The sequence below is a fragment of the Calonectris borealis genome, chromosome 20 (assembly GCF_964195595.1).
Source record: "Calonectris borealis chromosome 20, bCalBor7.hap1.2, whole genome shotgun sequence".
Taxonomy (NCBI): Eukaryota; Metazoa; Chordata; class Aves; order Procellariiformes; family Procellariidae; genus Calonectris; species Calonectris borealis.
In genome coordinates, this window is record NC_134331.1 from 12517070 (window position 1) to 12542688 (window position 25619).

At 43.2% G+C, this 25619-nt stretch overlaps 2 protein-coding genes across 8 annotated transcripts in view; one reads left to right on the forward strand and one right to left on the reverse strand.

The window, feature by feature from the left end:
• Positions 1–188: 188 nt before the first annotated feature.
• Positions 189–9760, reverse strand: HEXD (hexosaminidase D). Of its 4 annotated transcripts, XM_075169864.1 has the most exons (12): positions 9632–9755; positions 9441–9550; positions 9281–9368; positions 8722–8886; positions 7393–7576; positions 5927–5998; positions 4950–5145; positions 4206–4288; positions 3317–3395; positions 3138–3239; positions 2531–2620; positions 189–1710 (listed from the first exon to the last, which is right to left on the reverse strand). In XM_075169864.1, exons 1-12 carry the CDS (start codon positions 9722–9724, stop codon positions 1542–1544), a joined length of 1431 nt encoding a protein of 476 aa, XP_075025965.1. In that variant the 5' UTR covers positions 9725–9755; the 3' UTR covers positions 189–1541. The 4 variants fall into 4 exon arrangements, with proteins under 4 accessions (XP_075025965.1, XP_075025964.1, XP_075025963.1 ...); XM_075169863.1 differs by having other exon boundaries at positions 9281–9550; positions 9632–9756; XM_075169862.1 differs by having other exon boundaries at positions 9281–9757.
• A 222-nt stretch (positions 9761–9982) lies between these two features.
• OGFOD3 (2-oxoglutarate and iron dependent oxygenase domain containing 3) overlaps positions 9983–25619 on the forward strand; it is a 47578-nt gene continuing 31941 nt past the window's right edge. For 2 of the 4 annotated variants that reach the window (XR_012676694.1, XM_075169872.1), the window contains exons 1-4: positions 10048–10165; positions 10506–10723; positions 18278–18353; positions 19317–19359. Coding sequence is in view for 3 of the 4 variants with exons in the window: in XM_075169872.1 (XP_075025973.1) it covers positions 10074–10165; positions 10506–10723; positions 18278–18353; positions 19317–19359 (429 nt within the window). In the remaining variant the exon portion in view is untranslated. Of the gene's footprint in view, positions 10166–10505; positions 10724–18277; positions 18354–19316; positions 19360–25619 lie in introns of all 4 variants that reach the window. The other 2 variants (XM_075169871.1, XM_075169873.1) reach the window with 2 other exon arrangements.

Genomic DNA, 25619 nt, shown 5'->3' on the forward strand with positions numbered 1-25619 from the left:
ACAGAGTAGAGGAAGCCCAAATACCTAGCTCCTTACTGACCCTGCTTTCACTCTTTTACAGCATTCCAGCTTTCAATTTCATATAAGCTGATACAACCAGCTCCCCACTGGTGAATATATTTGCCTTTTTCCCTCTTTAAACCAAACCAACATGCCACATGCAAAACAAAGGCAAGTTCCCACAAACATTTTGAGTATCAAAGGATTTATTAAAATAAATTAAGATCTTGTTTAGTTCAAGGTATGTGACTTTTGTGGTTAAGGTATACGTAGCAATTGATTCTTTTTAGATAAAAATCTGCATGTGGACCTAATTCCTGTAGCTCCCATTAAATAAGTTAGATTTGTCTTACGCTGTGCTACTTGTACTTTCTGTATCTAGAGCTATGCTCTTTATAATAGATTGTTCCAAGAAAATTTCAATACCTGCGCTTCCAAAGTAAGACTTTCAAGAAAGCAATAAACGAAGCAAATAAGTAAAGAATATTTTGAATATTCATGGTAGTGTACTTAACTACCAGACTTTTAAATTATTTTCCCTTGTGATGATTATCTTAATGCTCCAGTTAAGTCCACAAAATATATTGCTATACATTATTAAAAGTTTAACATTAAAGCAGAAGAAACCAGCATTTTTCCCTCATATTCAGTAGACTTTAGTCATGCTTCAAATTTGGATGAACCTGCAGTCTCGGGTTTTACATAGCGAAGTAGATGCCTTGAAGTGACTGGGATGGTGCTCTTCTGTGGGGATGAAACTATGCTGAGCTTAGATGATGCTTTGGTAAAATGTCAAGAAGCCCAATGTTAAGGCAGTTTTCCCTCAAAGTCCAAGTGTCACCTTCGCTACTGGCAACAAGGCTCTTTTCTATAGCTCCCTCTTGCGCACAGAGCAAGAGGTACGTCGTGGTACATGTTCTTTCATACATCTGCTGTAACCCACTGAGCATCCAGGCAGCAGTTCCTTGCTCAGACTTGTGCAAGAAGTTGGAGGTTAATTTCCTGATCTCAAGCTAATCAAAGCTGGATTTAGGACTGATGGTTTTATGTATTTCAAAGACTGAAAAAGTCCAAAACAAAATTGAACAAATCAGCTGCTATGTGCTGTGGAAGGACTTGTCGTGATGGAATGGTAGGACACAGCTCTGAACACACCTGAAAGAGGAGTGAGTCTCAGTACAGACCATAAGGACCTCAAGCATGTTTAAAGTATCCTAAAACTGTCTTTTTATGGAAATTGCAAAGGGAGGACATGCTGGTTGCTGACTAGAGTAGAACTGGTGGAACTTATCCAGGTCATTGTCATGTAAGGAAGTCTGTTACTACAAATACTGAATTTGGAAGAGACTGGGTTTTTCTCCTGCCTTGTAATATAGCTGAGTTCTGACTCGCTCCTGCGTTCTGTTATGCAGGGGGAGCAAATCTGACTTACAGGGCAGGTGATTTAACTCTTAAGATGACAACCGCTAGCTGTATGACTAGTTACAGATCTCCACTAGCTGTGTTTTCCCATGGAATAAGACAGACTAATTGAAATGCCCCTAATTTTGTGCTTTTATTGCTTTATCTAAATCATCCACCACTTCCTGCAGCTTCTGTAGGCTGGGGTGGACGTTCTCCTCCATCCACTCCTCCACAGTACACTTGTGGAAAACTTGCTCCATGGCTGCTTGGAGGTCTTGCACCACAGCATTCCACTTGGAGAGAAGACTAAGCAGAAATCGGAAGGAAGAAACAATCACATTTCCAGTTGAGCTCTGCCTCAAGGGAGGGCTAGCTTACTGGGCCTTTTAAAGGAGTACAGTCCTTAAAATCACTTTACAGGAAAAGAAGCATTATTACAAGAGCTCAAAGGACTTAACTTTGTGCAGATGGCAAAAGGTTGATGCTGTTTGTGTTTAAGAACCATTAATCTTGCACTTTTCTTATGCAATGATTTAAAGTAGAGAAATGTGAGCTCAAAAAACCACTATACACATTTTAAGTGTAACTGAAACCCACTGTGAGACTTGTTGGGAATTTAATTCTGCGTTTTATCGGCAAGAGTGGATGCAGTTGGATGTTCACCTTATCACTGCAAAAAATGTATAAATTAGCCATTTACCGTGAATCAGCATCACCTTTAGGACAAGTTCTGAAAAGCACATGCAGTGACAGCGAGCAGGGGAAAGGAGTCTGGTTTTATTCCAGGCCCTGGCTGGAACCTGGCCCGCGGTGGGCTCCTACGCTGAGGCTAACAACTGCTGTAAGATGCTGCGCCTCTATATAGGAGTAACTGCATATACAAGGGAGAGCTTTTCGGAGACCAATTTTGTACTTATAGTCAAAGAATTTGTTCAACAGAAGGCAAAGATAAACATGTTCTTCTGTTTAAAACCATATTATGAATACTTCATATTGTTTGATTTCCACTGATGCTTCTGCAACAACTTTAGAAAGAGGCAAGGACTCAAAACTATATGTTGGGCCCTTGAGTGCCCAAAATAGGACAGATTTTATTTCCCCTATAATGCAAAATAAGTGGTATTACCTTATTGCATCTGGCTGAAAGTGATGCATTATGATAGGATGAATAATCTTCCTTTTTCTGTGGTAGGGGCTGAACCAGCCCATGACATATCTGAAAGTCAATGTTAGTATGAGCAGTTTTGAAACAGCAGCGACATACGTGTTTGTAGGCTGACAAGGAGGTGATGGGGCTTTAGCTGAGCTTCTCCTGCACAAATAGAGATAATTTACTTAAATTTAAGTCTACGTATCTTTGGAACTAGCTTGTAAAAGACTGTTCGTGGCAGATGAGAATAACTGATCATCTGTTGCAATTTAAGTTTCATTTCAAGCTCCTTTTTTGGTAACCATACCGTTAAAAGAATTCATTTTTACTTCAAATAACAGTAAAATTTAATTCAGGAAAGAACTTCATTCTTGAAATACGGCAGCACATGGTGTTTAGGAATTCTGCTGAAATACTTTAAATTTGCATCTAAGTATTACATTCTGCTGAGGTGTCAATATATAGGGATGTGATGCCTGAAATGCAGAGCCTGATGTTTAAATCACTTTGCTGGAGTTATGCCCCATTTTGAGGTGATACAGCTCCCACACTCCTGCAGACAGCCAGAGAATCAACTCATTACCTGTTCCTTTCAAGAAGTTCATCCACTGATGACTTGAGGTAGAAACTCACTTGCGTCACAAGCGTAAGGATGTTGCTCCCAGGAAAGGTGCCCAGACTTGTGCTGTCCAAAGGAGATCCGTTAGTTTCTGAACTCGCTACGCAATGAAAAGCATCTGAATCCCACAGCTGGAATTTTACCTCATGAAAGTTTCCGTTTCCAGGTTGGCCATTCCCAGGAGCTTTTCCACATTTTCTTTAATCTTTTCAGAATAGCCACCTGGCAGAAGACAGTGGAAATAAGTAAAAGGAGCCTAAATAACCAAAATGTTCTTAAAGAGGGTTTTTCTGGAGTACCCTGCATTGGCTTAGTAATTCTCCTTGTATGAAGATTTTTTTAAAAGGTAAAATGGAAATAGAACAAGGAAAAAAACTTGGGGGTGGGAGGTGTACGTTGTCTTTCACACAATTGTCTTGTGCTAGGTGAAGCACTTCCTAGCTATGAGCCTTCCATTCAGGATGCTCAATATTTTTAGTGCCTTAGTTAAAAATAGGTAGGTTGCGGTTTTTTATTTTGAAAATAAGAAATGCAGAAAGAGAAAAATAAAAATTCTGTTGGCAACTGCCTGTGAAGAAACCAGAAATTACAGGAAGTATTTTACCAGTGTACCACCTAGATCAATTTTAAGAAAATTGATTAGTTAAAACAACTTTTACATGTAAACAAGATCTAAATCTAAATGACATTAGTCTCATTGATATACCAGTAGTGTTTCAAATCAGTTTCAAAAGCAATTCGGCTTCTTAAATTCTTTTTTAGTATAAGCATGAAGAAGTTTCTGACCATTTACAGGTTAAAACATAATAAATGATTAGTATATTATGGCTATTTTTAAATACCTTAGGCCAAGAGGCTTCTCTGCTCCTGTACTGCAAACATGCAAAACGTATAATTTATTGTTCATAATTCAGACCATGATCAGATAGTCAAACCACCTTAAAATATAATAAGCCTGTGCCAACCTTAGGGCAAGGTCCCTTCACTCTTGTGCTAGGCATTAGCTGAGAGAGAATAAAGTTGTCATTGTACCATTCTTTAGTGCCTGCAGACATACAGCCAGTGATGGAATTGCCACAGGGAGAAGCTCACACAAAACAGAAAAGTGGTCATACCTAAATAAGAAAACATTCATTAGATGTTTTACTGTTAGAGCATACTAAACAAGTGGGAAGCGTTAATATTTCAATCAGTAAAATTCAAAAAGCTTTAGAAACATCAGTTTCTGTCTCCGAGAAGGGACCCTCTACCTCTGAAATGCTAAGTATTCCTGTTTTACTGAGAAGAACAGATACAAACCAAATTCCTTTCTCAAGCCAAATTAGGGTCAGAAATTGGAATTCAGCGCTGTCGTATTCCCTTAGACCTCCTGACTGTTGCATAAAAACCTTTTACTCCTTCACTACATTAAAAAACTCTTCTCTCTTATGCAACTTCATTCTATCTGAATTCACATTAGACGTTCAGGTATACACCATGCATTGTGTATGTGTATTAACTATGCTGTCTATAAGCAGTCCAAGGTGGCACAAAGTACATTCAAGCCTTCAAATCCAATCTGCTATTGTTGCCAAAACAATTGCTCCTGCTGTAGCGGTTGACTGGAACTCTGAAATCCACCCTTCACGGTCAGTTGGGTGAGGAACCAACAGGAAGGATTGCAGGGTTGCAAAGTTCCCTTCTAAATCCCCAGCCTCCTTGTACCTCTTAGCGAATTTTTGGGTGGAAGTTTGCTTCCATGTGATCCTCGGAACCATTTAAAAAGATGTTCCTTACCTTTGCCAGCCGGTCAGCGCGATACCTTCAAGGATATCAGCGGGGCTACTGCTTGCCACTTTCAGCCACTGAAGATGGTTTTTTAAATGGTGTCCAATAAGCGTTAGAGACTGATTCACTCCTGTAGCTCCTTTAAAAGCACTGGCAAACCACACCTTGGAGAAGCCACATCTACGATACTTCTCTACGAGATGCACTGAAAGAAGGCACAAAAGAACATTTACAGGACAAGTTTTTCTCCATTTTCAGCATTGACTGTAATGCTCCAATTAACAGGAACCCAGGTCCAGTTACAGCAGGCTGCTGAGCCTTGACCTGTCAAGTTCTGAGCAGCAGCAAGGATGGGAGATTTGACATCCCCTCTGAGCAATTTGTTTCGGTGACTGCCCTCCTATTTCATGTGCCCAGTTACTATATTCCATTCCCCTGAATTGCTAAATTGCTTCAATGCTAAGAACCATGGGCATGTAACGAGCATGCACAACTGATTCTTCTTTCAACAAAAAAATATTTGTATGCATGTTAGATGCCTGATTGGAGCCTTTAGGAGTTTTTCCTTTGAATTCTACAGATGTATGAAGCCTTGAAGCTTCTTTTGCAGAGCTGTTCAATACGGAGCTATCTGCTCCCCCTGGTTTTAATGTAAGGAGAGTTAATATAACAGTGCTTGTGAAAAACCTCTCAATCTCCCATTGGTAATTCCATAGCCCTGTTGAAAAGAATTAAGCAGCAGACAATGCAAGTCCTTCATAGGAGAAGCATAAATAGAAAAAGAAAATAAATAATAGCAACTATTATGTGAAATCAAACAAGGACTATGTTTGTGCTACTAAAGCAATAAAAAGCAATTTAACAAAAATGGAAATTTTTGGTCTCCAACTAAGTATGTTTTAATCATACTATTCTGTTTTGGCTGTTTTGCTTAACAGGTAAGAGAGCTTCTTTGCTTCTAAGCAGCTCAGCGGAGAAGTACACACCTTTGCCCTCCACGTCGAGGTCTGCTGCGTAGTCCCAGATCATCGGCTGCACAAGCTGTGGGACCCCAGACTCTGAAAAGAACAGAGTTGTTCTAAGTAAAGGAAAACAGCCAGTTAAAAGTGAGAACTAAGTACATATTATTGGTGCAGTAACACATGACTAGAACTAACTATGGCTTGTCACTAGAATTCTTCAGTTACGGTTGAAGTGCCCATGAGCATTTTCAGCCTGGCCAGGGCTTTGAACACGCGGGTTCGCAGGCCGGGGGCCACTAAGTCCTCAGACATCTTGAAACCACTAGTACAGATCAGTGACAATTCATCGGAGATCCCGGTCATCCCAAGCCCATCTCATTCTTAGTCCCTTGAATCTATCGGTATACCTGCTGGGTTGCACTGGTGGAGCTGCAAACTGTACATGCAAGATTTCAGCTAAATTCAAAGGAAGTATTCACCCTTTAAGTTAGAGATAGTCTGAGCTGTGTTTGCACAGAACTTAGCTTTTCAAGATGCCTTTAAAGTACAAATAAAGATACAGGTTTAGCTTCAAATCCCTTCATAATCAACTCCCTGACTAGTTTTAAACATGAGAAACTGACCCCTAGAAAAACTGCAGTAAATTATATAGAAATTCAGTATTTTAACTGCATCCCATTTTGATTTGTTTAGTCTGCGATTGCCTGTGGCAGTACAGCGCACTTAGTAGACGCCGTGCTGCTCCTGTGGAAACTGCATGGGTCCTGTCTGCATTTTTTGGATGGTTTCCCACTATTAAAGCCATGAATAGGTCAGTCACTGCTGGAGGAGCTCGTCATGGTACTGTCAAACTCTATTTAGAGCAGACACATAAGGTGGCTCTGAAAATGCTGGAACGCCGCCTATGCTAGGACTACTCAAATTTTAGCCGTGGTTTCATATTTTTCAACAAACAAGATTCATGAGGTCAAGGTCTTGGAGCTATCCCACAATTCAGTATCGAGTTCCTCATGATGTGACACTGTCATCACCTATACTGTCAAAGACGCTCACGGGGTCGCAGCTTCTCCGTGTGAGTCTGCACCACTGGAACCAGACGCTGTGCAGAGCAACAACTGACATTAAAAGGTGGTGAAAGCCACAGAAATTCAGGCTGAGACCACAAATGCTAATAGGCTTTTTTTTAATGTGTAAAGAAAGTAGAATTGGTGGCAACCACTGCATGATGATTTTTCGTTTGTCACTCTGTATTACCAGATGGAAAAACTAAAGTGTATGGGTTGAGTCTTGCCCACAGTCATACAGAAAGTCTGTGACATAGCCAAGGACTAAACATCTCTACTCTCTAGTCTAATGGATCGTATCTCAACTATTCTCAGATTTCTTGTTTTCATTATTTTCACAATAATGCCAACAAATCTGTTTTAACTGCTTGTGTAAACTTTTTTGTATGCTCCAAAATATGACTCACCCCATCACCGGTCACACACCTGCCAATGTTTCCTCACTTATCCCTCTGAGCATATCATCCCACACGATGGGCGTCACAGTGGGGTAAGACGAGACCACACAACTTGCTACTGCTTTTATGTGGGATAAGCACAGCTTCTCTGGAGTGTTGTCTTGTTGCTGCAGCCACTGCTTTGACTCCTCTCCTTCGCCGAGGTAGTAGACCTGAAACATCAAACAAATAATCCCGACTTCTTTTATAGGCATAGGGTTTGACAGAGTGTCATGAAATCATACAATATTCAAAACCTATTGCAAAGATATGACACACTGAGTGGACATATTTAAAAGCACCTCTCAGCGTTGAAGACACTGCAAGCATTTCTACCAGTCTGCAGGAGCCTGCGGCCCCGACTAAATGCACCATGTAAGGGGATTTTCCTACAGGAACTAAAATATCTAAAGAATAATTAAAGCATGCTGTATTTGTCTTTGGAAGGTCTGTCCTTGGAAGTAGTTCTCACCAGTTTTACTCAGTTCAAATCCAGCAACCCATAAGGTCCTGAATTATATAAAGCGAGGTTCCTGTCTTGGGGAAGGAGATCGTTTGTACGTGAATCTAGAAGTGACGTGGGGGCATGTCCAAGAGTGGCCCCAGCATACTTGGTCCTATGCAGAGAGTGGATTTCAGCCTGTTAAGCTGGATATGCGTTTAAACTCTTCGTTGTTTTAGAGCAAGTTTTACCTGAAACACGTTTATTCTACATAAATAGTATTTTGCTTTATAAAAGCTTGCAGGTTCCTATCTAACCTTGCCATTTGTTCCCAAACAACAGGATTCAAAACGCTAAACTAGTATCAGTACAGTTAAGGTGATGACAATGAATTTCAGGGATCTGCGTGCCATAGGGCTGGTTCTACGAAACCCTGAGAAAGGAGAAAACTCAAGGTTCTCCTCATCAAGGAGACAAACTACCAAGAGGAAAAAAAAACACTTCCCACCACTAAAGGGCTTACTTTGAATAAGTTGGCTAGAACAATGAGCCAACATCTTACATCAAAACTCGCATGATTCTTAATGAATACCTTCAAGTGATATCTCACTTTAAATACTCGTTTGACCTAAAACCAAATGCTGAGTTAGCTTTAAAAAACTGCTTTCAATGCTTTTGATATTACACTCAGATCAATAGAAATGACATCCCATGCTAGCGGAATCATTTATTGTCAAAACGACTTTTCTTGAATTGATGTTTTCTGTCCCCAGAATCCTACCCAAACGTGGCCTGGGCACCACTGGAATGCAGAAGCCTTGGCCTTTACCATCATTCCTCACAAAAAAAATATTCTTGGCTGAAGAGAAGTCACACCTCGTCACATCCGATGTGAAACCATTTTAAGTCTTCGTGCAGTGCCATGACCTGGTCGATCATGGCTTTGACCAGTGCCCGCGACTCCTCCTTGTGCGGGTTGAGGGCGTTGGGAAACACCTTCACCTCCCGGAGATGAGCGAACTCTTTGTGCTTCAGCACAAACTGCAAGAGAAAGGAGAGCTCGGGGGAACAACCGCAAACCGAAGGGGACAGCCCTTGTGTCACCAGGGCTCTGCTAACGGTTGTCCTGCCAAAACCCGGGTTGTGGCTGTGTGTGAGCACGGGGACAGCACGAGGCCTCTCGCCGGGGGTCGTACGGGCAGGAGGGGCTGCTCCACAGCGCCGCGGGGCTCCGCGACCACGAAGCGCCTCACGGGGCGCTCAGTGCCGTGTCACCCTGCTGCCCGCACGTCCCGGGAGCCGCAGTAAAGATCCCCCAACGAAGCCACCCCCGCGCCACGCCGAGGCCGAAGCCCAGCCGGAGCTGCTCGCCCCCGCTCGCCCAACCCGGCCTTTCCAGGCGTCGAAGGCGCGACGACGCCCGCCCGCTGCTCACCTCCATGTGCCCGAAGCTCTGCACCAGCGGCACCACCTCCAGCCCCTGCGCCCTGGCCTGGCTCAGCACCGCCCTCACCTCCCCGGGGCTGCGGGGGCAGAGCGAGACGTCAGGGCCCGGGCCGGCACCGCGGCCCCCCCGGGCCCTCCCCGGGCGGTACCTGTAGGCGTGCGGGGCCCGCAGCGGCCCCAGCGGCCCCGCGTAGGGGAAGGCGTCCTCGTACTCCAGCAGCAGCCCGGTGGCGCCCAGGGCGCGGAGCAGCGGCAGCACCTGAGGGGCGGGAGGGGACAGCGGGCGGGTGAGGCGAGGCGAGGCCGGGCCGGGCGCCCCCGCCGCCCGCCGCCCGCTCACCTCCGCCAGGTAGGGGGCGCGGGGCGGGGCGCCCTTCAGGTCCAGGTGCACCAGCCGCCGCCGCGGCCCGCCCGCCTCCCCGCCCGCCTCCATGCCCGCCGCATGCCGCCGCTCCGGCCTCGATTGCTCCAGACTGCGCCCTCGAGGCTGGCGGCGGCACAGCCGGTCCGCATCGATTGCTTCGGCCTGCCGCCGCCGCCGCGATGCCCCGGCATAAAGCGCTTGACCGCCTCCCTCTGCCGCGGCTCCGGGGTCTCGGCGCCGCCCAGCTGTCGCCCCCCTCCCCCCCCCCCCCCAGCCCCGGTGAGGTCCCTCCGCTGCTCCCGCCTCGGCTCCGTAATGGATTGCTTCTGCCCGTTTGTCTGACGCTCGGGTGCCGATTGCTTTCCCCTGGCAGGCGGGAGAGGCGGGCCGAGCGCATCGCTCTGTGTCGGCGGGCGCGATGGCTCCGCAGCGGCGGGTGGCGCCGCGCGGCCCCGAGAGCGGCGGGACGGCGGCGGGGCCGGACCGCGGGGGCCGCCGCCGCCACAGCAGGTACCCGGCGGGGGCTGGGCTGCGGGGCTGTGGTTAGCGGCTGGCACCTTCCGCCGGCTCCCGGGGGTGGCGGCGGCCAGGCCCGGCGGGCTGAGAGGAGCGACCCGCGGCAGCGCCGCCGGCTCCTGTGGGAAGGCGGCCTGTAACCTCCGGGCGCGAGAGAGGGGTAAAAATTGCGTGTGTTTATGAATATATATGTGTATACCCAAAACGAGGGGGAGCGGCCTGGCCCTTGAGCCGGTCTCCCCGGTATCCGGCGGGGTAGCGGCCACAGCGGCTCCTCGCCGGCCCGGGAGCCTGTCGGGCGCTTACGTGGGGCTGTCGCTGTGCTCCCTCCTAGTGCCAAGAAGGGCAGAGGCCAGCAGGAGTCGGGGTGGAGGTGGCTGAAGGCCGCGTTGCTCCTCTCCTCTGCCGCCGTCGGTGCCCTCCTCAGCTGGAGCTACCTGAGCGCCGAGGATGGGGTGACAGAGGTGCTGGCTCGTCACAGCGAGAGCCTGCGGGACAAGTTCGTTGAGATCCCCTGCTCTGAGGACTACGACAGCCACAAAAGATTTGAAGGTATTTGGATAGGGTTGTCTGAAGTGGGGTGAGGCAGTCTTCAGAGGACCGTAACGGCCCGACTGCTGGCTAAGTCTGTTAAACCAAATGTGTACTGCAAAACCGCGGTGTTTCTAGCAAACACCTGGTCACTGTGCGTATTGTTTAAACCCCCGAACGTTCATGCCTCTTGGGCCAGCCCAGAAGTTGTTTGTCTGGGAAGTTTCTCTGTCATTCCTACATAATTCTCTTCTGAAACTGCTTTGTTTAGGCTGTGTGAAATAAACCTTTTGTTAAACCTGTTTCTAGTGTCTTTTCATACTCTTGATTCCTGTAATAGGCTTGTGGGGGAGTTTGTTACTGGTAAATACCATACAGGACGTGGAATGGAACTGATTTAGAATATTGTCTCTGCTGCCGGCATGCGGTAATTGCACAAACGCCAGCTTTTGATGCTGCCTGCAAAGCATTTCTCCTCTGTCTTTGTCTTTCAGCTGAGCCTGTTTTCTGTCAAATTGGTATTTGTCTCCCCTGACACTTTCTTTGGAGTGTTGATGCTGGATCTTCTAGAGACATGGAAGATTTTAATATTCTCTGATGAAGAACAGTGAGAAAATCACAGTTTGCATGGATAAGCTATGCTGATGTTCTTTTTCAGATTTGCAAAGTGTATCTTGATGAACATTTTGAACCGGTACTGCTGCCAGAGGGCAGCTCTGCTCTTGCTTTTTGTCAGCCTACCTGTATGTCTAGCTGGGTGCTGACTGATAAGATATTGCATCTAAAAAAAAAATATTTCTGAGTTAGTTTTTAGGCGAATCAGTCTTATCTGGTTCATTATGTGGCTGAGAAAACGCTGACAGAAAGCTGAAGGTGGTGTGGAGGCTGGAAGAAGCTGCTGGGAGCTGAGAAAGAGCAAAGATGATCAAAGGGCTGGAGAGCCTGCCCTACAAGGAGAGACTGAAGCAGTTGGGTCTCTTCCTGGAGAAGAGAAGGCTCGGGGGGCACCACATCACAGTATTCCAATATTAAAGGGCAGCTACAAAGAGGATGGAGGCTCTCCCTTCACAAGGAGCCACATGGAGAAGGCAAGGGGCAATGGGTACAAGTTGCACTGGGCAAGGTTTCATCTTGATGTAATAAAGAAATTTTTTACGGAGAGAACAGTCAATCGCTGGAACAACCTCCCCAGGGATGTAGTAGAGCCCCTATGAGTGGGGGTTTTCAAGATGTGATTGGACAGGGTGTTAGATAATCTCATCTAGGCTCCCTTTGCCATGAAAGGCTGGACCAGGTGATCTTTTGAGGTCCCTTCCAGCCTGGGCTGTTCTATAACACTACGATTTCTAACTTTCTTCCAGTGCCAATTCGGTAGAAAGTGTTCATCAAACTGCAGCCTGGATGTGGTGCCCCAAAGCTGTGGAGGTAGTTTCCCCAGCCCTCTTCAGGTGGCTGGTCCTGGTGCTTTTGGACAAAAGGCTTGTAACATAAACCAAAAGTTTATCTGTAGTCTGTGGTCAGGTAGTCTTTCCTCAGTGCTGCTACTGTAGCATCTTGTTTGGAGGATTCTTGCCAAATGTTACTGAGGCCAAGGAAACTGCTGTCAGGAAGCTACCAGCAAGAAAACTTCCTCAGTAGGGGGATTTTTTGACTGACCACATGAAAACACATGTTCTGTTTTAACTTTTCATAGTTACTATAAGGAGAAATTTATATTCTGGCTTTATTTGCATAGTGCCAAGGCCAGAGAAAACAGTGCAGCGAGTGTTGCCACAGATTTGGTAGTTATGACTGAACTAAGGCTAAAACTGTCTGCATTCTGCTACTAGGGCTTTCGCTTATCAAAAGAAACCCCCAAAACCAACAAAACCTTATTTTTCCTTTCCCTGGTTTGCAAGAGGAATTTCCTGAGCTGTGGACTTGTGGTCTTGGCAACCCCATCAGTTATTCTTTCCATCATAAGGAAGGCAGGAACTTCAAGGATATCTCTGCCCGGGAAGAGGAATGAATGTGTTCTCTAATCTTGTGATCTCATGGGGAGCAAGCTCTAAAAACGCTAACTGCAGGGTGAAGTGTGACCTCTCTTAGCTTTGTATGAGGATGATTGACGTGGCTGGCATCAACCCAGGAGGACCAAAGGGGAGTCGTCTGAGTTTGTATTCCAGTGTTCTAATTAGATGTTTGCTTGTTGCTCTTTCTTAACTTACGTGATTGATTTTGGTTTTTAGCAGATGTTTTTACATGTGTTCCCCTGTATCATGCTTTCAGAAAGAGATCAGTGGTATTAGAAATGTGTGAACATCTGGTTCGTTAAGTGGTTAATTGAAGCCCTGCTGTGATAATGAACTTTGCTCTCGTTTTTTAACTCTTGTCTCCTGCTCGGTGCCCGCAAGAGGGTGGTGGTGAGCTGCTGAGCCTTGCTGTCCTGCAAAGCTGGCTCCCTGTGTGTTACTGATAGCTTAGTGAGGCAGTAAATGCGGATTATGGTTCTCTGCCAAACTGGATTCAGCCCCGGAGCTTCAGTCACTTTCTTGGAAATAGCTTTCTATCACTCAATAGCTTTTCATTCTCTGTCTTTACTCTGGCTTGACATCCACAGCTGGTGGCTCTCTGTCAGAAGGAGGCACATTCCTATCATCACTTGGTGTCTGATGCTCTGCCGTAAAGTTTCCACAGCTAAGATGAGCTTTTTATTTATGCACCTGTCCCTGCTTCAAACTGAACTAGTGCAACCGAGCTTCTAGTTTGCTTCAAATGATATGGTAGTTCGTGTGTCAGAGCAGCGGTTTTATTTCCATAGCACTGCCTGCCAGTAAACCTGCTTCACACAGAAATAAAATGCGTTATTTTTCAGAGGCCAAGCACTTAACTTATTATACTTGCAGAAGATGGGGTGTTCTGTGAGCACAGTCTCTTCTACGTTCAGAACCCTGCAGCCAGACCTTGGCTATTTCTGCTGTCTTGAGACATGGTTAACTACTTAAAACTGCTGTGGCTGCTAGTGTGTCTGATGAAACTCCTGCGTAGTCTCTTATTTGTGTTGACATATTGTGTCAGTGTACAAAGCATCCATGATCACTGCCCAGGAGACAGCTTTAAGATGCTTTTCCAGAGACTAGATCAGTGGATATGGAAAGCAGAGAAGTCAGAGCAGTGGAGGAAAAGGTCTAGCACTGAGACTGCTGGTGTGATTATGGGGATGGTGTCCAATAAGTCTTTGTCTCCTCTTGTCCTGCTTTGAGATGGATTGCATGCGGGGAGCATCATGATGGGCTTTTTTTCTCATGTGAATCATCCCAGTCTCGGCAGCACACGGTGCTTGGGCAAGTACCAGTTTAAGTAGAAGACAAAGCTGCAGTTTAGGCACTTGGACCCCTGTGTTACATTCTGTTTTCTGTGTACTGAATAGGAACAGGGACCATAGTGCTTCCAGTACTGTCTTCACCAGTTCTTTGTCAGAGACCCTAGACACGTAGCAATTGTCCGAGGTAATGCTGTAGTTTTGCCAAATCTGGACCCTCTGGTACCAACCTTTTCAAAAGGGTAAGATCTGTGCTGTTTGCAGTTGGAAATAGAGAGCACGAATCTCTTCTGAAATCAGAAGACTTTGCTAGCATCCTTTTTGCAAAATTCGTACAAAGAAAACTCTATTTAGACAGGTTTGTCCTGGAGTATTGAAATTCTCCTTTGCATTTACTCTTTCCCACCTCTTCTGTCCTTGAACATCAGCTTTCCCTCATCTCTAAGACAATTTTCTTTGCCTTTCAAGCATTAAAGAGAAAGAGGCCTTTTCAATGGCAGAAGGAATGACTTGTCTCTATTAGCCAAGAGAGCTTCCTTGTTTTTCTGTGTTCAGCTTTCTCTGAACTTCTTAAAATCCCATTTTTCTATCAGCCTGTTACATCAGCCTTTTTTAATCTTGTTTTTTAACAGGACTGTAAAAAAAAGTGTACTGCCGATATTCAAACTTGTGCTTCATAACATTGTTGACATCTTTATACCCAACAGAATGCTGGGGTACAGTGTGGAGTATATGTTATGTGATTTGTGATTGATGATTATTGTTCTGCAAATCTTTGAGTGGATCTTACAGTTACTAACAAAATGTTTGGTAAGGTTTTTTTTCAGTTCTGGGAACCCAAATTGGTTCCTCTTTGGCTGTTTTTTTACATGCATCTGAGTTTAGAATTGGGTGCTGGAAGCTGTTACTGCCTCAGCCATCTGTCTCACTCTTTGGGTGAGTATTTGCTAGCCTGGAGGCAGAGATGTCTCATCCCTGTCAGTTGGCTTCTGAGATGCTCTTCAGCCTGGCATTCAGAAGTGGATAACTGATTTTAATCTGCCACTGCTGAATGTATGATGGAGCCTTTAAGGCACAGCAACATAAAACGTGTACGTTTTTGTTAGGGCAGACAAGAAATAATTTGCAGTGTTTGCTGGCTACTACTTGTTGCTTTTCAGAACTGCTAGGTCATATGCTCCAAAGGGATATAGCATTTCCAGTGCTTGTATTTTTATTGCAAGATCTGTGGTGTTTAACTTGCAAATTGTGGTTCCTGGAATTGAGATTGAAAAATGCAAGAATTTCCACAAAAACTGTGCCTAGCTGTTCTGGTTGCAGAGGGGATATTTACAATGTGCCTGAAACATGGCACAGAAGCTCCCCTTCACTCCACTCCCGCCCTTCCCAAATTTGTAACTTAGAACAATTTTCTGCCTCTAAAGCCCTTATGGGCTTTTGTTGGTGTGAATTCTGTACCTTTGGCGCTGGTACTGTATTGCAAAGTGTTGTTCTTCAATATACAAAGCACCCTCGGGTTGCTGCCAGAATTTTAATTTTTATGGTGCTTTTCTTTTTATATCAAGGCACTAGGGTTTCTGATGAATGGTATGTTTTGATTCTGCTCATTTCTTTAGCTCACAGGGTCAAGAGGAGAAAAGTGAGCTGGGGGAGCAGTGGTTCTGGTTCATTTGTTACAGTGCTGGGTTCTGTGCTGGCATTGATAAATGGCTGCTTAAGAATGTAATCTCTAGCAGTATTTTAGACTACTAGTTTCCTAGGTCATCTTCAAATAACTTGGTGTGTGCTTCATGAAATCTGAATCTTGAGCCGACTTCAATGAATTGTTGCTGGGTAGTCAGAAAATGCAGTGAATTATCTGGATTGTAATCCAGTTGGTTTCCTGAGCTTGATCTGTGTTTTAAACAGTCTGCTTGGTGTGGGTGCCTTTGACTTCAATTTAAACATACGTCAAACAAGGGACTTTTCTTTCTCCAAGCAAGGAAACAGTGTGTATAATTTGGTATGTTGTTGTCAGTACGCAGCCTGTTCACCCACACATCTCTTTCTCATTGCTTCTCTCTCTTCTTGAAACGCTGCTGTAATGAGAGGGCTATATCAGGGTATATCCAGTAAGATGGAGTGGAAATTCCTACAAAGCACTCATGCTGTGGCAAAATTACTCTTTCTGTCAGTCTGTGGCCGTTGTTATCATTAGTTGCTTTTGATCAGAGCAGACTGATGCTTTTGACTTGCATGGGTGAATTGATTGATTTATTTCCAGGAGTTCTGCTGCCTCTTGTGTTCTGATAAGCAAATAATCCTTGAAGAAGAGCTCGGTTCAGCAACAGTAAGTGTATTGGCAGGTGTCAGAAAATACACTCATTCCAACTTTTCTGTGGCTTTACATCCATTTATATATGGATCTTCCCCAGTAAAATGCCAAGTGTGACGTCCCAAGGTCTCTGGTGGCTCAGAATTTATCTTATTTCTTCTTCTTGCCTGAAGACTGTTGTGGACAGACATAAGAACCTTCATATATTCTTCACTCGGAACTCTTACTGCTGGCTTTTTTCCATGAGCTTTTAAAATTAAATGTTAGATTTCTTAGCAATGAATTTTAAGAGACTTTTTTATCATATGTCCAGGCCGTGTGCTTCAAGAGCCTTTTGTGGAAAGTCTCATATAAAAAGCTGCCCTTCATATAGGGCATAGACACCCCATACAAATGTTATTTGCTTCCTTTTGACTCAAGTGTTTGGGGGGGGGAGGGGTTGAGCAAATCTGAAATATGCTGCTTTTATTCTCCTGGCAGTACGGTTGGAACGTTCAAATTCACTGCTTTTTTTATGTTACCATTGCTTTTCCAGTGACTTCCAGTGGAGAAGTAAAATGGTTCTTAGTGCTTAACTACAGGAGTCTCTGTTAATAAACGGCATGATTTAGATTTGAGTACTGAAACATAAGTTAAATGCAGTTCTTTGTGAGCTAGCATGTATTGGTACTACATAAAGATCCTATACCTATTCAGGAACCCTTGTTATTAGTAGTATCTTCTTCATGGCTTGAACTGTTTGTGTTCTAACCAATTTCTTCAGTTTTTCTTTTGTCAAGTAGTGATTTCACTCCTGTCTGAGTGGCATTCTCTCTTTCCTGTTATTAGCATGTGGTGCTCTGGTGTTAACGTCCACTGCAGTCTGCATCTGTAATAGAAAACATTTTGTATATGGACACGTGATATTAAGGGGGTTTAATTGCTAGAGATCTCGGCTGATTTTGGAACTGTCAGCCTGAGATGGAAGGATCCGTGTGGCACTGCTGAGCTTTCCAGTTCTTGCCCTGCCTGTCCAAAGGCTAGAATAGTGTGTAAGATGAAATCGTCTAAGATCATCTTCCTTTCAGAGACCAGTTATAGAATCATAGAATCATTAAGGTTGGAAAAGACCACTAAGATCATCATGTCCAACCGTCAAGAGGAACTTTTGTTTTCAAAAACAAAAGGAACTATAGAGGAACTATAAAGAGGAACTTTTGTTTTCACTACTGCACTTGGGAAGAAGGGGAAAAATCACTGGATCTATCTGTCTTGCTCCATGTACATTGAGATACAGATGCGTCTGATACCGCCTTATTAAATAAAGGCCATCTTCTCTAGCTTGAAGTGGTTGATGTGCAAAGGAACATCAGTAAGTCAATTTTAATCCCAAAGTTTGCAACCAACTTGTAAAGACTTGTAACAAACTTAAGGTTTCTAAGAATTATTTTCAAATCAACAGGAAAAGTAGTTTGTTTTTAAAGGCAGAGTATTGCTGTGCATTTTGCCTAACCTAAGCACTGGAGGCTCTGGGTCACGCATGACAGCCACATCTCCAGTGGCCGTGCTACTTTGGGTGTCGAGATTCATTCCCTTGCGATCGTCTCCATTCTGTTGAATTGCATTTGGACATAGCAGGAAATAACTTGTCAGCTTAGTTAGTGCAATTCCCCTGAATTACACCAACCATCCGTAGCAGAGAAAGCGGTGTAGCTTAGGTGAGTCCTAGGGACTTGAATCTGTGCAGAAGCAACAAGTGACATTGGCTGGCTTGTCTTCTCTCTGATGATTGCGATGGAAAACACATCAAAATGGAGATGCAACTTTCTTGTGGTTTAAGTGATCTTAAATATTCTGAGATTACCAATATCCCTTTTGAATGTTGTGAATCTGAAAGGGGAGTACGAGAATATTAATAGAGACTTGTTTTGAACCTTGTTTGAAAGATTATTTCTTTTTTTTCTTCCTCTTGGTGTCCCAGGGTGCACTCCTAGAAAGTGTGGAAGAGGTGTGACTGATGCAGTAATCACAAGGGAAGAAGCTGAAAGAATCCGTAGGTAATTTTTCTTTTAGCTCTTTTACCTTTTACGAGCACTTACTTTAATGACAGTGTGCCAGTGTTTAATGTGTAGCACAAAGCTCATTAGGTGAAGGAGGATGGGTTAAACTGGTTAAAACACTGAACTTTTTTTTTTTAAAGCCATTTTCCATTTTTGCTTTAGTGGAGGCAGTTCTCTTTCATACAGAGTCTGCCTAGCTCTATGGGGCACGAGCGTTGTAGAGGAAAAAGGAAAATGAATTAAATAATTTTTAAAGGATTTTCACTTGGCCTTCTGTTCCATTTGGCCTTTAAAAACAGAACAAAACAACATAAGCCTCCCTTCAGCTGAGTCTCTTTCTGGGTAATTATGAGCTAGTGCTGACCCTATAGTCCTCTATGAACACTAAGTGATGAGTTTTAATCAAATAGTAGGGGACACTGTCAAATTATGCAGTTAGAAAAGTTATCAGCCTCTTTGAGTGTGACTTGCACTTGATAATCGTGTAAGTGGGGAATATCACTGTAATGCTCGAAGCGATACGCAGCTCGTGTAAGTGCTTTGTTCAGTAGTTGGGCTGGCTGCTCTGTGATTCCAAATTCAGTTGGGCTCCTGATTTTGATACAGCATTTCTGCATTGTACAGGTTTATTTGTACTGCCCCTAAGAATCAAGATCTGGGTTTTTTTATGTTTAATCTTACTTGGCCAGAATGTATTTGAAAGACAATGTTTTGGGGGTGTTTTGGGGATTTATGGAAGGGGGCTACAAGCTCAGAAATGTTCTGCAATATAGATACTTATTTTCACAACAGGCTGCAAGATTGTTTGAACTAAATGGCAGCTTCTCTTCTCAACTCAATTGGGTTACATCTGATGCATCAAATAACACTTAGTGAAGAGTTACATGTTGTAAATAATGACATTAAAGGACAAAGTAATCAGACTTCAGTTCTCATCTGAGGTTATTGTTTTGCCTGCAGAATAGCAGAGAGGGGACTGTCCTTGGGAGGATCTGATGGAGGGGTGAGCAGTGTCCTGTTACTTTTTACATCCTTTTACTGCCAAGGCAAGATTATAAATGCATTTTTGGGGCGAGAGGAGATGGAGAATTTTTCCTTCCATTCAGACTTGGAAAAAAATGGTTTGGAAAGTTATTTTATCTCCCATTAATACTTTTGCTAGCAGTATAATTTGTGACTTCTGCAATACAGTTGACATATTTCCTATTACTCGGTTTAGTTATTTCTAGTGCCTCTCTTGAACCAATTTTGTCTTCTCCATCTGGAAGCAGTTACTATAGGGAATTGCACAAGTTTGACCTCTGAAACTAAATTACAGTGGTTCAAAGCATCATGTAAAGATTGGTTTTGTGTAGTGACAAAAAATACCATGTAATGTCTTAAGTAGACCTTTGAATAATATTATTTAAAAATGAAAACAAACCCACTTCGCTTTAACAAGCATGTTTATTTTAATTTCTTTCCCCCTGTCTTTGTTCTCAGGATGTTTTTGTGTATGAACAGAAACTGTTTCTTTAGTCTTTGTAAACACTCAAGTGTAAACACTTCTTTAGGCTTCTGCTGAATTACGGCATATATTAGCAGAAAAGGAGAAAGGTTTCAATGAAAAAAATAAGACTTTATCATCCTTGTGATTGCTGAGAAAGACCTGCAAAAAATATAACCCAAGAAACTTAAGCAATGCTGCCCATCTGAAACAGTATATTTAAAAGATTTTACGTTCTCTGTTCAGTTCTGTCAGGATCCTTTGGATTTTTTTCAGTTCTGTGGTAGCATAATTTGCCATTTTGCCTAGATTACTCTGCTTGTTGGGACCTACGGCTTAACTCTGGTCATTAGTGCTATCAGGTGGTTTTGTATCCTGTCCTTTCGGCACCTACATGTGATTTTTTCATTAGACTTCCACAAAGAGGGATTAGAAGGCAGTGTATAACACAGCCAGCTTCATGGATTTGGACCACACACAGAAAGCTAATGTCCAGCTGGGGGTCAGGGAACTGGGGAAACTGAGATGGAGAAAGCTTGGAAGAGGCATGAGGGGAGGTGAACCAATGCACAGAGCTGGGCAGGGGTCCTCAGCTGGCTTACTTGGACAACGAGCCAGAGTATCACACAAATACAAATCCATCATCTACATCATAAGGGGAGGGAAAAGGGGGGGGGGGGGAGAAGTTTCTATTGATGCAATAAAATAAGTCTGTTAAGAAATCCGATGTCCATTGAGATTTCTGGGCTCCGATCCAAGCCTTCTCACATTTCTCATAATCTGTAAATGAGAAAGTTATTGCGTGCTGTTACTCCTTAGGGAGAGGTGCAAGAAGAACGTTGTGTAGTATTGCATTGAGGCCTTATCCGAAATAGTGTATAAACACTGAAAGATGCTAAAAATCAAGAGCTGACCAGTGCTTCTGGGAGATAGTGTTTAGGAGAAGCCTTTAAATACAGTCTCTTTACCTAGTTTCTTTTACACCTCTTTCTCCCGTTCTGCTTTTTTCCTCTTTTTCAATGTGCATGCTTGTATTCCCCATGTCACGGAGTGAATCTTTTCCCAATAGTGCTATCTTTGCTCCCAGATATCGTTAAATACTGGTGGGATGTGTGGTGATGCTGTATAGATGAAACTGTCATTCTTCATTTGAGCCTTTTATCCTCTTTTCAAATCTCTTATCTACATAGTTATCTACGTAGCATACAAAATGTTTCAAGTCTTACTTCATCTAGCTTCTTTTCCTATATGCCTCTCAAGCTTCAAGCCTGTTGGATTAGATCTGGCTTGTTGCTTTAAACTTCTTAGACTTTAGAGTGTTTGGATAATTCTGTCCAATTATGTCTGTTGTTCCAAGGCTAATTTTTTCCTTAAAAATTCCTTAAATAACTCCTTGTTTCTGTTTAATTCTTTTTAATTCTTTATTTAGCCACTTTTATTTGGAATAGGGGAGAGATCAAACTTCTTCGGATTTCTACTGGGATGCAGACTGCATTTTCATTCTCTCTGATTTCCTCTTAACCCCTTTTTAAGAAACATGTCTGGTTTTTTTTTTTGTCTGTCATACTTTTTACATTTTGAATTCACAAAAGTGGACTTCTGTCTGTGTGTCTGGATATAACTTAATAATTTAGAGACCTAAACTTGCAGTTTGTGACTCTCAATTCTCTCCTGCCTTTGTTTGCTGCCCTTTCTGCTTCCTTGGAGGACTGAACTATAGCACAACGACTTATTTCCCTTTCCATCCTTTTGGGTTGAGAAAGTCCTGGCAGACATCTGCGTTATTGGAATCTCCTAGGAGTCATGCCCCAGTTGTCATGCTGAGCTTTCTTATCTTCCTTTGTAATTTTTCCTAGATTTATTTTTATTTACGCACATTTTGGAGAGTGAGGCTAGAGGAGGCCATTGTAATCTTCTAGTCTAACTTTCAATAGAATCCAAACAGGAGCATCTTCTCCACCGGTATGCTGCTTTCCCTTGTACGTCTCTATCTCTGTAAAATAGTTTTGTACTCTGTTCTTATTCACAGAATGTGAATTGCATTAATTCTCTTGATGTTTGCCTCAGGTTAGGTTTTTTCTTCTTTATAAAGATAATAACATTTCCCTTTCTTCCCTACCTAATATTTTGTTGCACGCTACCCCTGCTTGCCTTACCACTTTAGTCATGACTCATTCATTCACGCCTCTTAGGTGCTGCTGTCACCATCTCTCTCCAGTGTAAATGATATGACTCATTTACTATCGGATCTACTGGCATTTACTTAGAAGACCCAGAAAAGAAATCCCTTGGTGCAGCCAGTCACTGCAGTCTGTTTCCTATGTTGCAGCAAAACTGGCAGGAGCAGCCCCTTAGACCTCCCTTTTGCAGGGGAGAATTAAATTTCTTAATCACTGGGAGAAGCAAACAATCTGTGTAGCTGTGACGCCAAACAAGGGTTCCTGATGTAGGCCCGCTGACCCATGCATGGAACAGTGTTTCTGTGGACGATATCCCTACGCATTCTGCTTTCAGCCCTCCCAACCAAACTCTGAAATCCTCAAAACCTTGTCAGCTCCGCATTTTCCAGGGAGAAGATAAAGCCTCTGCGTAATACTTGTCCTGTCTCGTACCTCTACTACAGGCTGCTTAGTTTTCTTCCTTCATAATTAGCCTCCTGACAGCACTGAGGAAACGCATACTTGTGAGGAGTGAAGGACGTACTTGGCAGTGTGTCTTTCACTTTACTGACAGCTAGGTGTTGGTGTGATTATCTGGACTTAACTCCAGGAAGCTGGAGAGGAACTGGTTGTGTCTAATCTATGTCTAGTTTAAACTTGTACTAGACACCTAGCCAAATATTGTATTTAATTTCCATGGTAATAACCTGTGACTGCAGCTAAGTGATGTATAAATCAGATTGGTTACACTTGTGTCTCATAATTAATCAGTGTAGCTTTTAAGAGGCGTTACCCTGGCCCCTCTGCCCTCAAGATTGAAGTAGGGAAGGGTATTTAAAGGTGGTAGTGTTTTGGGAGTCTGTGCAAGACCGCCTGCAGCGACAGTCAGTTCCATGCTGCCCAGGAACCGGTGGCCCTGTAGAACCTCCTTTGCGCTTCCCTCCTCTCAGCTGGAGCGTGTGAGCGTTCCCGCAGGAGTGGGGAAGGTTTTTGAGCTCCACCAGCTTCTCCGTAGACAAGTAGAAATAAGTTCTTGCATTTTTCTCTCTTGGGCAGTATGTCTGTCTTTAAAACTTTTCTCACTTAAAAGTTTTTAAGGGGTTGAGGAAGAAGGTGGAATTGCTGTAGAAGTGAATGTATATTTAATGGTTGGCAATCCCTTCTAGTCAGGATCAAAGGCAGGGCCTTTGCTTTGCAAGATGGGGAAACTGATCCTCTTTGACATATGCTGAGAAATGGTGATTACTTACATATTCTTTTTGAATCCTTTTAGCAGTGATAGGGTGGAGAATGTGGGACTAACAATACTGAAGGTCCAAAAGAACATATATTTGTACTTTTTTTTTTTTAAAGGAAGTTCAATTTCCTTTCTATAGAAGTTCTGTAAACCAGGATATTGGGGTAGTTCTGTTAAACAATCTGTCGGAAATAGGTGTGTGGGTATGTGTGTTTGCAGCGTTCCTGCCATCTTTAGATAAACTTTGTAGAGCTTTCAGCCTGGGAACACTGACTTGAATTACAGGCTGACCCTTGATCAGATAGCTGAACTTGAAGTAACTGTGTTGACACAGGCCTCCACCAAGGTATTCTTCTCAGTGTAGGAAATGGTGCTGAAAATGTTTAATGTTCTGAAATGCAGAGGCCAAAATAAATGTGTTTCAGTTTCTTTCCAAGGTAGCTGTTAAACAAATAGCTCTCTGCTCATGTGTAATCAAGTCCCTGTCTATGTTTGGCATTCAGGTGTTCTCCTCTGTCTGAAACAACCCTGAAGAATATTCTTTCTTTTTCAAGTTCCCTTTTCATTCATCTTCATCTGGCTTTTCTAGGCTTTATATCGTAGCTGTTATCTTTTCAGCTATGAATACCTGCAGTCCGTGGGGTGTCTCTTATTGATTCATTTGGTCATTTTGGATCTTCCCACCAGTAACGATCTGGTGCTTGAAGAGTGAGAAGAAATGTGTACATTTGGAAAGCATGTTGAAAGTATTTGAAAGGCAATTTGTTTTTAAATTAAATTCATCTTTTCAGATGTGTCCTGCTACTTCTCCTTATAATCTACTTTAGCATGATCACAAGCATATTTTTGAAGCTACACGGGAGCAGTTTTACTTCTTCTAGCTGTAGCTTAGATTATTGTACAGAACCAGAAACCAATAAATGAAAATATTTTGCTTCTGAAGCTTGAGTAAAGCTTATTACAAGAGCTGCTCTTGCATGACTCTGAGATTACTTGTTTCCATAACAGTCCTCTGAAGCTTTTGGAGAACTTCTGTGGGAAGGGGAGGTCTGAAAAGCCCATGCTATGTCCACTTGAATAGCTTGTTACTTTATATATTTTTAAAGCTTTGTTCAGGGGTAAATAAAATGATTTGGGTAGATTTATTAAAAGAAGGTTGTTACTGTCCCTTTTAAAAGGAGACTTCCCCTGATGCAGCTCTGAAGCTCAGAGCCATTGAGCTTGCAGCAGTTTTCTTGTGCTGAGAGATTGTCATGGGTGTCTTCCTCCAACATGATCCAGAGGAGGAGGGAGAGAAGTGCTCTGAGACTAGGGGTGAACGTGAAGCTGTGTTGCTAGCCTGGCATCGCAGCTCTGGCACGTCTGTGCGCTGATTTGCTGCTGCTCATTCATCAGCCTGCCTACGCTTGGGTAGAGGTACAAAGTGGCTTCAAACAGTACTGTTCCCACCATGCCCAGAAATTCTTCTTGCTGGTAAGGTGGAAGTTATCATTCTTTCCAGGCAGCTCAGCTAGTAGTAGTATTATTGTTTGGATTTTGTTAGAATAAAGTGGATGGTATGTGGTGCATTAAGAAACGCCAAATTCCAAGATGAGTGCTTTTGCCCGGATGTTGTATATCAAAGATGTCATTACTTTGGTGCTGGTCAGGTTAATTAACTTTTGCTACTTGATATTTCCAGTATAAAAAAAATAAGACTGCTACTAAGCAGTCTTTAAATACTGTTTAACTGATGCAAAACAAACATGTATTTTGTGGACAGCAAGGGACATACAAAAGTGTACTTTATTCAATTTAGAGAAATAATTTAGAGTCCTGAGAGGTAGCTCTCTATCCTGGCAAATCTGAATACTAATCTTTTTAGCTTGGTCTGGAGCTCAGAGAAGTGTTTGGCTTGAATCGGATGAAGAAAGGGATTGAATTTTCATATGTAAAAACTTTTCACTCTTTGGTTTTCTTTTACAGCGGTTTAGAAATCGGGGAAAAGAAAATTTTGCTCTAGTAAGCCTTATAATTATAATTGTTCTTTTAAATGGACTTTTATGGCCGTATTGAATATGAGAAGTATACAGGAATTCATGGTGAAGGAGAAGTTTTAATAACAAATGTTGGGCAAGATAAATATTAGTGCTGCTATTTGAGTGCTTCACAAATATTGGAAAATTAGTCATCTCTGTGTGGAAGGGAAATGTCTGCAAGAAGGGATCCAGGAACACAGTGTCTTACCCCTAGCCCATGGAGGAAGACTCTGGCAATTCTGTATGTCAGGTTTGAATCTTGGGAATAGCAGTCCTGTGCTTTATTCATAGTACCTTAATCTTTTGTGCATCTATATAGCAAACGGAGGGAGGTTTGTAGTTGTAAAGTAAGCATTAGTATTG